At 45.3% G+C, this 13,802-nt stretch overlaps 1 protein-coding gene and 1 long non-coding RNA gene across 3 annotated transcripts in view; one reads left to right on the top strand and one right to left on the bottom strand.

Moving 5' to 3' along the window:
- The window catches only part of LOC137518115 (uncharacterized), a 215,036-nt gene that overhangs the window by 63,530 nt on the left and 137,704 nt on the right, over nucleotides 1-13,802 (top strand). The gene's annotated exons all lie outside the window — the stretch shown is intronic.
- CDK14 (cyclin dependent kinase 14) overlaps nucleotides 1-13,802 on the bottom strand; it is a 579,759-nt gene that overhangs the window by 514,764 nt on the left and 51,193 nt on the right. For both annotated transcript variants that reach the window (XM_068235460.1, XM_068235463.1), the window contains exon 2: nucleotides 11,111-11,142. In XM_068235460.1, coding sequence (XP_068091561.1) covers nucleotides 11,111-11,142 — 32 coding nt within the window. The remainder of the gene's footprint in view (nucleotides 1-11,110; nucleotides 11,143-13,802) is intronic.

Below are 13,802 nucleotides of genomic sequence, written 5' to 3'. Positions count from 1 at the left end.
GTCACTCACTCATTTGAATTGACTTGCTCAATTTGTGTTCTAAACTTTATGTTCTATGTTCAAGTTGTATGGCTCAGTTATGAGTCAGTTATCTGCAAAAATTCAAAAGATACATAGAAGTATCTAATTGTTTTATATGGTTTACGTATGGTTGCAGTGTAAAAAAAATAAATAAATAAATATGGCAGCCTCCATATACACCTTCTTGAGCATTGCATTCACTGGAAGGAAAAGGGAGGGGGGAGGCTATTTTCTGCTTCTAGTGTGAGCACTGAGGAATTGTGGGGGAAACGTGGAGTCACACTTTTTAGAGCATGAAATGAGAATTGGCTTCTTGCAGGTTCCGCCTGCTGGATGCAGGAAAGGTCAGGAATGTAATAATTCTTCATTAGTGAGGGCGGCATAAATATCACTTAGTGAAGTTTTCCTGACAGGTTATTGTAGCAGATGAGAGAGGAGATGGAAGAGCGCTGTGACATTTATAAATGTGTAGATTCTAATCAGGAAGCATGAAATCCCCTCTGAAGGGCACCTGTCTAGGGAATGAGAAACCTCATCGCAATATGGAACTGGAAGAGGTGTGACCCCAATGACAGATCTCCTAAATCATCCCCAACCTGTCACCTGCACTGAAGACTTCCTGTTGCACCCCCCTTTGGTCAGGACTTCCTGTGGTTTACAAGGACTTCCTATTGCCAGCAGTCAATCTGATAAACAGTATACAGCAGGTAGTTTAAAGTGAACCTGAGCTCTTGCACAGGACAGAAGGAAAACAGAGAAATGCACCCAGTTTGTATTTAGAGAATTTAGCCTGTCTAATTCCCCCTCATTTGTGACTAATTACAAATTGTAATTTGATCCCTCAGCTGTGTCAACTGGCTGCCACGGCAGAGAGGCCAAATTTGAAAGCACACGTTTTTAACAATATGTCTGCCTCCATGAAAGCAGGAAGTAGACACACTGCAGATTTATTGCAGGATTTGTATCAGCTTCAACAAAGAAATGTTTTTCTTTAAAGGTCATTATGCTGTTGTGTATCTTATAGAGCAGAGAGGAAGTTCTGAGTTCAGGGTCTATGGCTAAAAGTATTAGAGGCAGAGGATCAACACGGCAGCCAGGCAATTTGCATTGTTTAAAAAATGAAATAAATATGGCAGCCTCCCCAATCTGCTCTCTTCGTGTTCCCTTTAAAGCGGGCCCGAACTCAGAACTTCCTTTCTGCTCTATAAGATAAGCAACAGCATAATGACCTTTAAAGAAAAAACATTTCTATGTTATAGCCCAGGCATGGGCAAACTTGGCCCTCCAGCTGTTAAGGAACTACAAGTCCCACAATCCATTGCAGGAGTCGGACAGTCACAGTCATGACTCATAAAGGCAAATGCATTGTGGGACTTGTAGTTCCAAAACAGCTGGAGGGCCTGTGCAAGAGTTCAGATCCACTTTAAGCCGACCTGCAGAACTTTCACAAAATACTACAGTCATGAGAGGGTGGGGGAGCAAATGGTCAAAAACTTTGCAAAACTGTCCATATACTTTTAAAATATGCCCCCATCAATACAAATGCCCCTCCTGTGCCAGCGCCAGACTCTGCATACTAAAGTTTGCTGGCGGGCGGTCTCAGTTTTGAAAGGTCCATGCGGAAGGTGAGATGCGCTGATGATAAATCATTTCTCTGCCAGAATGTCTTTTTACAGCCAAGTCTCTGGGGCCTGGTCTCTGAGGCCCAGGCCTGGAGCGGCCAGCAGACAGAACGGCCGAATTATCATTTTTATGCATTCTGCAAAATAAATAACATAACAAGGAGACAAAATGTCATTTTACTAAGAGGAGCCCATTATGGATTTCCCATATGTCAGTGACACCCCGGCGACGGCCGCTATGCGGCATGGGCGAATGCCAGCCAGATGCTTCGCTTGATTGTAAGCAGCCTCAGCCTTTAAACAGATGAAAATTCTCATCTTGTCGTGGGTAATAATTCTCCAGACGCTGCTCAGACTTTTCGCTGGTGCAAGTTTTATCTCCGGGACATAAAAACGGCACATCGCCACTATTAGTCGGTCGGTTTAGCAAGTCTGGTTAGCTCGATAAAATATTTCTTTTGGGTCATAGATGCCGGGCTTCAACCAAGGGAAGGATTACAAAAGAGGAAAATGCCGGGCAGAAACAAGGGGATTATATAATCCTTGTGGATCGGAAGTCTTCTTTATGCTATCAATAGTAAGCTTACTAGTGCTTTTAAACTGTCTGCCGACTGTCGAGTTGAGAGCCAATATGTCAACACAGGAGTTTAACCCCTTCTGTGCTCCCAGCAAACCAGGAAGTTAACTCCCAGCTAACTACATTGCAGCAGCAAGTGCTTTAGCCTTCCTGGCCGTATGATTATTTCCCGATTTTAGGGTCTATTCTGCACATTTCAGACCCTAAAATTATTAAAAAATCATGCTGACAGAAAGCCAGCAGCAGCCCCAGCACTCACCCACCTCCCTATGCTACAGCACTGCAATTTTCCCTCCGTCCTCCAGGTGGTGCTGTAACTCTGTAGGGAGATCACTGACAGCAATCTCACCAGAGTGATTCAGAGCCTCGGAGGACAGGAAGGAGAAAGGCTACCGACCTCTGGATCCCCTGGAAGGTGAGTGAAAACGCCCGCTGTGCGCTATACTCTGCATAGAGCTCCTGGCGGGAGCATAGCCTGGGCTTACTGCCAGGGAGGTTAAAGTGGTCGTGAACTCAAAAGTACCTCTGCTCTAAAATATAAGCAAAAGCCTAATAACCTTTAAATAAAAGCATTTCTTTGTTACAGATTATACTAATCCTGCAATACATCTGCAGTGTGTCTATTTCCTGCTTTCATGGAAGCAGACATAGGGTTAACATCCTGTGTTTACATATTAGTAGCTCTGCCATGGTAGAGGAGATTCCTGAGCTGACAACAGGTGAAAAGATCAAATTTTAGATAGGCTAAACTCTAACTCAGCGCTGCGTAATATGTTAGTGCTTTATAAATACAATAAATAAATAAAATAAATACATACGCTAATGTGTCGGTGGTACTACACACCAACTAAAATTCACAAAATCTATCCCTCGGCCTCCCCACTCTGTTTTCGAGGTTGTACTGAAGAAGGAACCCTTCTACATATTTTTTGGGACTGTCCTACAGCCCAACGCTTCTGGACGTCATGGAAATCTATGGTTCAAGACGTCTTCGGCTTCCCGATCTCCCTGACTGCCCCCCAGGCTCTCTTGTACGTTCCCAACGATGACGTCCCTCGAACCTTTAGATCACTCTACAAATACATGCTGCTGGCCGCACAATGGTCGATAGCCTTCAAATGGAAATCCACTGACTTAGATCTTACTCTTGTTACCCATCGTCTAGACCTAATGATGCTGATGGACAAAGTATTTTACTATAGTATAGAGAATGTGACACGGTTTAATACCATCTGGGACCCTTGGAGAACGCATAGACATCTATAGCTCTCCCTGGACGTTGACTTGTGTGTATATTACTCGATCCCCTTTTTTTTTTTTTTTTTTTTTTCTCTATTTTTGAGTATAATGGGCTCTCGCTGTCTGATAATGGACATATCCATTGTTTTTTCTTTTTGTTTCTGTTCTTTATGGTTTTTATATGTTTTGTTTTTATAGTATAGGTTGACGGGAGCCACATGGTGTATTACTAAATACGGACAGTGACTGATCCCTAGGATCTCAGTAGGAGGTACTGGATACCCCATTTCCTAGGTTGAGCGGTCCAGCTAACTGCTCTATGCTCCCTTATACAGACTTGTTTGATGTATAGTTGATGTTTCTGAACTAGTTTGCTGTATTTCACTGCACTGTCGATTTATTGATATGCTTAATAAAGCTTTTAATAAATAAAAAAAAAAAAATAAATAAATACATACATACAGGGTGCATTTCTCTATGCAGTCCTTCTGTCCGGTGCAAGAGTTCAGGTCCAATTGAAGAAATAGCTCAAAATCCTCCATGAGGAGTTGGCAAGTCAAAAATCTGTCAGATCTGTCAGCTTTTTTACTATCCAATGTAAGTGACCGCAACATAGGAAAAAAGTAACTAATACTGCATTTTACTCTGTGAGAAATCATTTTATATTTATGTATTTGAAATTTGAAATTATATACCTGAAATGGTGTGGGAAGTATTTCGGGTTTTGAAGGGCACAAATAAACTCTAATTAGGAGATTTGCTACTGCAAGATGGGAAATAATTTGTCTTTAGGGATTTCTAAGTATTAAGAAAAGTGTTTTCAGACATCTCCTCCTAGCACTGGTCCAGTGTAAAGAATACACTCATCACATTGATATTCTCAGAGTAGATGTATCCGCGCGTTTGACACAGAAGCTCAATGTACAGAGACTATCGGAGAGTTGATAAGGTCAATAGAAAAAGCAGAAAGTAAAAGGTCAGTGAGAGATTTTCCTCTCCCTCAGTGACAGGAGAAGGTTAGGGAGGGGCGCTGTGGTCAGGAGATGAGGGGATCGCTCACCACACAGACCCCATATGACAGAGGCTCACAGCTCAGCAGCACAATCAGGTCTCTGAGGAGACAGAGCTGCCAATCATCCTGAAGAAAGTCCATCAGCAGAGTGAACTGAGGATGGCAAGTTGTCCACTTCCTGCAACAGACTGACATGCGTTCAAAGCAGACCTGGACTCAGAACTTCCCCTCTGGTCTAAAAGATAGGCAGCCGCATAACATTTAAAGAAAAATATTTCTTTGTTACAATTGATACAAATCCTGCAATAAATCTGCAATGCGTCTACTTCCTGCTTTCATGGAAGCAGGCATAGGGTTAACACCCTGTGTTTACAAATTAGCTGCTTTGTGGAGGCTCTGGTGAGGGATCAAATTACAGTTGTGATTAGTCACAGATGAGGGCGAATTAGACAGGCTAAACTCTCTAAATACATACAGGGTGCATTTCTCTAGGTTTGTGTCTTGTACAAGAGTTCACATCCACCAGTAACAGATGTGGAACAGTACAGCTGTAATGTGACAGAGCCGAATTCCAACAGCCTATTATAAAATTAGAGTCCTGCAACACGACAACAAAACCAACCACTGTTTCCATGTAGGATCTACTAGTTAGAAAAGGCCATCACCCCTGAATAGTGATGGTCATGTCTAGGAGACCTCATGGAGAAGCATGTGATTTGCTTGATCAGCTGATAGATTTGTAAAGTTCTGATTTGCTGTGATCACATCCTGCTTTACCACAAGACCATGACTAGCGAATCAGAGACTTGCATATCTATCACCTGACCAAACTGATCACATAAAAGGGTAGGTCGGAGGCGCCCAGTGCATATAGGGTCATTGGTTCTATTGACACCAGTTCAATCGGATAATAATTTATTTGAAACTAAAAGGTGCCCATACACTTACTCGATTTCCCACCGATAGACAGCAGATTCGATCACTGTGATCGAACCAGCTGTGAAATCGATGCGCAAACGCTGACCGATAGACCGATTTCCATCCGATCCCGTCGATCTGTCCATGTGGGGAAATTTCGCTCGATCGAGAGTGCATCGATAGCGGTGTTAGAATGTCTGACGACCGACGCTAGCGGCAATACATTACCTGTTCCGCCGGCGCGTGTCCCTGACACTTACTTCCTGTCGAGGGAGGTTTAAACAGTAGAGCGCCCTTTACTGTTTAACCCTCCCCCGACAGGAAGTAAGGTGAAGCCGGAGCCCAGCGCGGAGTAGAGACAGCGTAGACTGGGGGGCTCGTGCCGGCCGGATCAGGTAATGTATGCTGGGGGCAGTGGCAGCTCCACAGATTGTGAATCTATTTCATAGTGAAATCGATTCAAAATCTGTTTGCAGAGTAGGCAGCCAATAGATCCCTCTTTGATCAGATTAGATCACAGAGGGATCTATCTGCTGGTCGATCTAGTGGCAATCGACCAGTGTATGGCTGCCTTAAGACAAGACAACTAGTCTAGTTGGTTAGTTGGTGTCCTTGTCTTCTGTAGAGGTAAGCAATTACCTCCCTCTTTTTTTGTTGTTTTTTTATTGGTTGTCAATAGACACTATAACCCTATATGCATTGTGCGCCTACAACAACCTAACCTTTTATACAATCAGACTTCCATTGGAGGTAGTAGATAGTAGAAGTGGCATTTCAGGCTGTGTTCCCACTAGAGCAGAGAACTGACTTTTTTTTTCTTTTTAGAGAACAGGGAAAAATTTACAGCGCTCCTGATCAGGCAACATCTGATCTGAAATGACCACCAACAGAGATGTGCAGAGCCCCCTAGAGGCTAAATGCACACCTCATGTTCAAAACAGATTCAAACTACACACTAAATCCTGAACTCCGATTAAAACAAAATGCAAACTTGAAACAACAAAAGGAAGCAGGTAGCCCTAAGGCCTTGTTTCCATCTATGCGCTTCTGTCCGCATATATATCTATCAGCACATCAATGTTACTGATTGATACATGTTGCTGAAAAGTGGACAGAAGCGGACAGATGGGAACAAGGCCTAAGTAAACTTACATTTCTATACAGCAGGAGAGAGTTTTTGTCCATTCTCTGCTCATCACTACACGGACATAGGAGCCGTTCCCACTTGCAGCACTAACGGATCCGCGGGATCTGTTGTGGTAAGTAGCCCGCACTTCTGTGCAGTCCGCGATAATCCCAGACAGGCAGATGTGTTCCCTATATAGCCTATAGGGAAGCGCATCTGCCCCGGACTACAGCCAGACCACACTACATTGTCCGCACGTGATCTGGCTACAAGGGAAAAATCACCACCCAAGTTGTGGGTTTTTTCTAGCTTGTACCTACCATTATCTGGCAGTTATCCAACATACTCTGCAGGAGAGCTGCAGGCGAAGTCCTCACTGACAACATAATTATGCTCCACAGAGTGGAATGTAGCGTTTCCTCTCAGGTCCCGACCTTCATAATGTCTCTCCTCTGCCTCAGCATTCCTTGTTTGTTTCTTTCTAAATAGGTGAAGCACTCAGTTTGTTGGTTTTACCTGCTGGAATAGATTAGTCATCACAACACACAGGGCCATCAGCTGGTGTCTCCCCTCCGTGACATTGACAGGAATGTGGGGCTGGTCATAGACTGGAACAAGGCTGCCCCTGTCTGGCTGAGGACCTGCAGAAGCTACAAAGTACCAAAAACTGCAGCTTGATGGGAGGCAGAAGGCGATGAGGTCACAGTTTCCTCTCTATGGTTTCCATATGTGCTGAGAGGAAGGCATGTGCTACCCCACGGCCAGACTGCATTACCTAGTTAGGAAAAGTGCTATCATGTTAAAAAATTTACTTTAGTCAAGACCATCACGTTACACAGGCCAAGTTCACACTAATGGTTTGAAGGTCGGTAGACCGCGGTCTTTTACGGCCAGTAAAAGCAGTAGAGTGCTAAGGCCCGTACACACACACACAACCAAACCACACGATTGTCATCTGATTTTGGCCTATTGGATGACAATCAGGGGTGTGTACGGGCGGCAAAGGACTAGACAATCAACTGATAACTGGCAGTAAGCCCGATCCAACCGGCGGATCAACTCACGCAACTGTTGGGCTGATATCACGCAGTACGCCCTCGACGACGTGCCCATACACCGCAGGCCAATTCCCAATCGATTTCAGCAGGAATTCTCTCGGGAATCGGTCTTGTGACGCCGCATTCGCCAACTCCCACGCTATCCCCCCCCCCCCCCCTAAAGTGAAATGTGCCCCCTGGTGCCCAGTGCAGTATACTTTGCTGGCTCCAGGCTTTGTCCGCAATCCACATACATGCCCATGTTACTCTGGCAACCATGTGGGGCACATACTGTATGCCATTAGCGGACGGAGACCGGAGCCAGCGGCAGATACGGACAGGTAAGGTATAGTGCACGGGAGATTTGGGAGTTTCAATGCATTCTTCGCTTGTCCCGATATTGCTCTGCACAACCGCCGCACACACAACTATGGCGGTCCAACATCTTGCAGCATGGCCTATTGATACATGCGACCAATTGCAGCTTGAAATCTAAAGTCTAAGTTAGCCATCCTATAATAAGCCTGTCTCCCTGCGCCCACGCCGGTACTCAATCCTCCGGTCCCCCACCACAGCTCAGTTTCGCCAACTGAGCCTGTCGCCAGCCACTGCGCCTGCTCGGCCCTGTTAGCTTCCCGTCACCAGGAACATCCGGCGCAGTGGCTGGCGACAGGCTCAGATGGCGAAATCACAACTGAACCGCGGGGAACGGAGGATCGTTGAGTACCGGCACGAGTACAGCGCGACTTCAGGGGGCCGGTAAAAGCCCCAGGTAAGTAAAACCAGCTTTGGAGTTTAGTTCTAAACATATACTGTAAATTATACTGTAAATTCAATGCCCAAATAATTTCCACCGCCTTAGGAAGGGAAATAAATTTAAAGAGGAACTCCAGTGAAAATAATGTAATAAAAAAGTGCTTCATTTTTACAATAATTATGTATAAATGATTTAGTCAGTGCTTGCCCATTGTAAAATCTTTCCTCTCCCTGATTTACAGTCTGACATTACATGGTGACATTTGTACTGCTGGCAGGTGATGTGGCTGCTGCATGCTTTTTTGACAGTTGGAAACCGATGTAAACCGCTATTTCCCACAATGCAGCAAGGTTCCCAGACAGGAAACTGCCAGGAGTACATACTCAGAGTTTCTTGTGGGAGGGGCTTCACCACAATATCAGCCATACAGCGCCCCCTGATGGTCTGTTTGTGAAAAGGAATAGATTTCTCATGTAAGAGGGGGGGGGGGGGGGAAAATCAGCTACTGATTGGGATAAAGTTCAATCCTTGGTCCGAGTTTCTCTTTAAGCCAAATCAAAGCCGGCAAAAGTCCATCAGTTGGCTGGCAGCCAGTTAATTATCTGGCAGCTGTGATAGGCTAAAATTAGTTTGGCTGCCTAGATCAGTAAGGATTTGAATATTTGCTGGAATTTGTAGGTCGTTGAAGCCAGTAAAAAAGTATTTTAGTCATTTGATGTTGAGAGAGTATTCCCAGCCCCCGCTGAGCGGTCATTGATGGTAGAGTCCGTGACTTGCAGCGTCACAGCCCACGAATAGGAGCGCCAGTCCTGGGGATGTGTGTCATGGAGGAGGGATTGTCACCTGGTCTCCTGGCAGATCAGTTACAGGATATGAAGGGGTGAGGTTACACAAGGCACACGCTGCCAGCTCTGTGATGTCATAGCATCTGCTCTGTTAGTAAACTAAGCGGTGACATCTCTGACCCCGGAATCTGCTTAAAGGAGAACTCCACTTCAAGGGAAAAGCAATCGGATTACGGAAGGAGGGATTCTAAGAAACGTAATGAGGGGATGTCAGCACAGGCATTTCACAGGAATGACAATTTATAGACCGCAGGGAGAGGTAGCAGCACCTCCCAAAGCAGGCTGCATGTGAATGGCTACCAGCATAGGAGTGCAGAGCCTAATTATAGGCAGGGTACACAACTTGCATTCAAAACAGATGCATCAAATTAACATTAATGGATGATAAGGATGGGAGACACCGAGAGCCCCGTATAGTGTAGTATGTACTGGACAAATGGAGTGGAAGTGTGATTGTAAGAAATATACTGACAAATCTGGGTTACCGTCCAGATAACCACTACCTAGGCAGGTGCGGAGAATCAGACCTGTCCCCACTCAGGATTAAGAAGTCGCTCTCTGTAGATTAGAAGAAAGTGGCCAAATCCTCTCCACCAGGCGTGGACTTTAGAATGTAGACACTGTTACAGAGGCGCCAGTATTATGTATCCCCAATGCACTAAGGTGTTTATACGGGCACACGTGCATGCATTTGTATACCTTGGAGATATATGTGGAAGATGGTATAGATGTGCGTACAATATGTATCTGTATATGCAAATTTACGCAAAAAAATTGTTCACAGCATGTAAAACGTATTTACACGCTTTAACTATGCACATGAAAAATTGAAAAAAATGATATAATATATTAGGGTACTTAGTTTTCAATGTTTCTTCTGTCCTACAGTTGTTGTACTCCGTTTTATAGCCTGATGAAGTGGGATATGCCCACGAAACGCGTTGCAATTTTTTTTATTTGAACAAATTAATTTGCTGTCAAAAACGACATTATCTTTTGACTACATGGGGGAGGTAAGTCCACCACCAGCCTCCCTGCTTTTAAACCTTTTATCTTGATTCTTTTACATTAATGGAGGTTGCTAGCCTCCAGGAAAGACTGCATGCCAAGTGATCAGCACTGGATTCCCCCCACCACCACGATGAGGCCAACGCTCCGTAAAGGTCCCCAACATACAGCCAATTCCAAAAACAAGCACAGCCCAGGAGCAGCGACCATAAAAGAGTCCATGCATTTTTTTTATTTTTTTTTTAATTTAGACAACAGGGGAGTATGAGAGACTACCAGCAGAGGTGGGCGGAGCCCCCTAGAGGCAACATACACAACTTGTATTCAAAACAGGTGCTACAAATATGTACAAGAGCCCAAACCTTTAGGGTTCAGTCACACTAGAAGAGCTTTTCTAAGCGAATGTGATTGACTAGCGCTTTTTAAAAATCGTTCCCATTCGCTTTCATTAAAATATCTGTAAAAATTGTGTAAAAATTGCAGCGATAGCACATTTGCCACGATCGGAGAGGTTCTGGAGCGTTTTTTAAATCGCTTGCAGGGGGAAAAACACTTGGTTAATGAAAGTGAATGGGCTGGTGCACACCAGAGCGGTTCGTTTTTTCTACAAACCACAAACTCAGGGGTTGCAGCATTTTTTAGATTTCTGAGGCGTTTCTGCCTCAATGTTAAGGTATAAAGTATAGGAAAGTGGAAAACAGCTCTGAAAAACGCTAGATCAGAGCGGTTTTTGCAGGCGTTTTTGTTACAGAAGCTGTTCATTTACAGCTTTTACTGTAACAATATTTGTAATCTGCTACACAAAAACGCTCTGCTTCAAAAACCTCTAGCGTTTTGCGATCTGCTAGAGGTTTTTGGTGTGCACTGGGCCACAGTGGTATAGGTTCCCAACACATACGATATAAACATGTTTCAGCATACATAAAGTAATGAGAAGTAGCACCTTACCTCATCAATGGTGTTCTCATCCTTCTTCAGCGCTAAAAACAAGAAAAAGATTCAGTCAGCATCTAGCGATCTACCAACATTCCTCGATCACACTTTAACAGCTAGTGTAGATGAAATCTCAGATATAAAGCGTGGTTTCACCACTTCAGCCCTCAGGTTGTTTTCACTTTAAGCAATTTTCACCTGTCAGAGTTCCTCCCAATCATTCACCAATAACTGTATTAGGTGTACTTATCACACCTAAATGATCTATATCTTGGGGGGGGGGGATGTTACCGAGAGTTTTTGTGGCCGATACTTGTTTTCAGTAATTTTCAAAGCTTCCCCTAAAATAAACAGTACTAGTATACATAAAAATACACACATTTTATTTGCCCATTTGTCCTGGCAATCAACATTTAAATTATGTTCCTAGTGCAATGTATGACGACAATACAGTATATTTATTGGAAATAAGGTGTATTTCTTCGGTTTTGATTTATTGTTTTCTCACAGTACCAGATCAATAATTACAAGCCCTTATTTGCAAAAAAAAAAAAATCAAAATATAACAGTAATATACTCTTATGACAAACAAAAACCCTATGGTAACCATTTAGGTTTTGGTTTCCCCCCCCCCCCCCCCAAGTGTCTTATTTTGGTAACAACTGGGTGGGGGGTAGAAGGGGTTAATAGCTATAGTAAATGTTTTACACACACCTTTAAATTAAGACTTTTAACCCTTAGAACCGAAATAAGGACTATGGTATTCTAGGAAAGTCAGTATATACATTTAAGAATAACTCAGTATATACTTTGCTTACATACTGGGCCCTGCATCAGTGCTTAGAAGCACAGAGCCCCTATGGGCAGAACTCATGTTTCCAGAGAAGACGCAAGTTGGTGGGTCACATGATCAGCTTGCTGTCAGTACCCCGCTGGGCTGTGCGTGCACGGTTAGCCCGATCCTTAGTTGCTGCGTCACATGATCAGCTTGCTGTCAGTACCCCGGCTGGTCTGTGTGTGCACGGTTAGCCCACTCCTGCTACTAGTTGCTGGGTCACATGATCAGCTTGCTGTCAGTATCCCGGCTGGGCTGTATGTGTGCGGTTAGCCCGCTTCTACTAGTTGCTGGGTCACATGATCAGCTTGCTGTCAGTACCCCCGCTGGGCTGTGTATGCGCGGTTAGCCTGCTTCTACTAGTTGCTGGGTCACATGATCAGCTTGCTGTCAGTATCCGGGCTGGGCTGTATGTGTGCGGTTAGCCCGCTTCTACTAGTTGCTGGGTCACATGATCAACTTGCTGTCAGTACCGCCGCTGGGCTGTGTATGCGCGGTTAGCCTGCTTCTACTAGTTGCTGTGTCACATGATCAGCTTGCTGTCAGTACCCCCGCTGGGCTGTGTATGTGCGGTTAGCCTGCTTCTACTAGTTGCTGGGTCACATGATCAGCTTGCTGTCAGTACCCCCGCTGGGCTGTGTATGCGCGGTTAGCCTGCTTCTACTAGTTGCTGGGTCACATGATCAGCTTGCTGTCAGTACCCCCGCTGGGCTGTGTATGTGCGGTTAGCCTGCTTCTACTAGTTGCTGGGTCACATGATCAGCTTGCTGTCAGTACCCCCGCTGGGCTGTGTATGTGCGGTTAGCCTGCTTCTACTAGTTGCTGGGTCACATGATCAGCTTGCTGTCAGTACCCCCGCTGGGCTGTATGTGTGCGGTTAGCCTGCTTCTACTAGTTGCTGGGTGACATGATCAGCTTGCTGTCAGTACCCCCGCTGGGCTGTGTATGCGCGGTTAGCCCGCTTCTACTAGTTGCTGGGTCACATGATCAGCTTGCTGTCAGTATCCCGGCTGGGCTGTATGTGTGCGGTTAGCCTGCTTCTACTAGTTGCTGGGTCACATGATCAGCTTGCTGTCAGTACCCCGCTGGGCTGTGTGTGCACGGTTAGCCCACTCCTGCTGTAAGTTGCTGTGTGACATGATCAGCTTGCTGTCAGTATCCCGGCTGGGCTGTGTATGCGCGGTTAGCCCGCTTCTACTAGTTGCTGGGTCACATGATCAGCTTGCTGTCAGTACCCCCGCTGGGCTGTGTATGTGCGGTTAGCCCGCTTCTACTAGTTGCTGGGTCACATGATCAGCTTGCTGTCAGTACCCCCGCTGGGCTGTGTATGCGCGGTTAGCCCGCTTCTACTAGTTGCTGGGTCACATGATCAGCTTGCTGTCAGTACCCCTGCTGGGCTGTGTGCACATGGTTAGCCCCTTCCTGCTACTAGTTGCTGGGTCACATGATCAGCTTGCTGTCAGTACCCCTGCTGGGCTGTGTGCACATGGTTAGCCCCTTCCTGCTACTAGTTGCTGGGTCACATGATCAGCTTGCTGTCAGTACCCCAGCTGGTCTGTGTGTGCACGGTTAGCCCCTTCCTGCTACTAGTTGCTGGGTCACATGATCAGCTTGCTGTCAGTACCCCGCTGGGCTGTGTGTGCACGGTTAGCCCACTCCTGCTACTAGTTGCTGGGTCACATGATCAGCTTGCTGTCAGTACCCCGCTGATCAGCTTGCACGGTTAGCCGATCCTGCTATTAGTGCGCTGGAACTATACATAGCTTTTAAAAACGTACCGATCAATATCTGCATTAACTCTCAATTAGGGATCCTAAAGTTTACGGCTTTGCATGTTCGATGAATAAATGATACGCCTCACATTACCCTCTA

Source organism: Hyperolius riggenbachi, chromosome 5 (assembly GCF_040937935.1).
Source record: "Hyperolius riggenbachi isolate aHypRig1 chromosome 5, aHypRig1.pri, whole genome shotgun sequence".
NCBI lineage: Eukaryota > Metazoa > Chordata > Amphibia > Anura > Hyperoliidae > Hyperolius > Hyperolius riggenbachi.
This window is presented reverse-complemented; position numbering and strand designations above follow the sequence as displayed.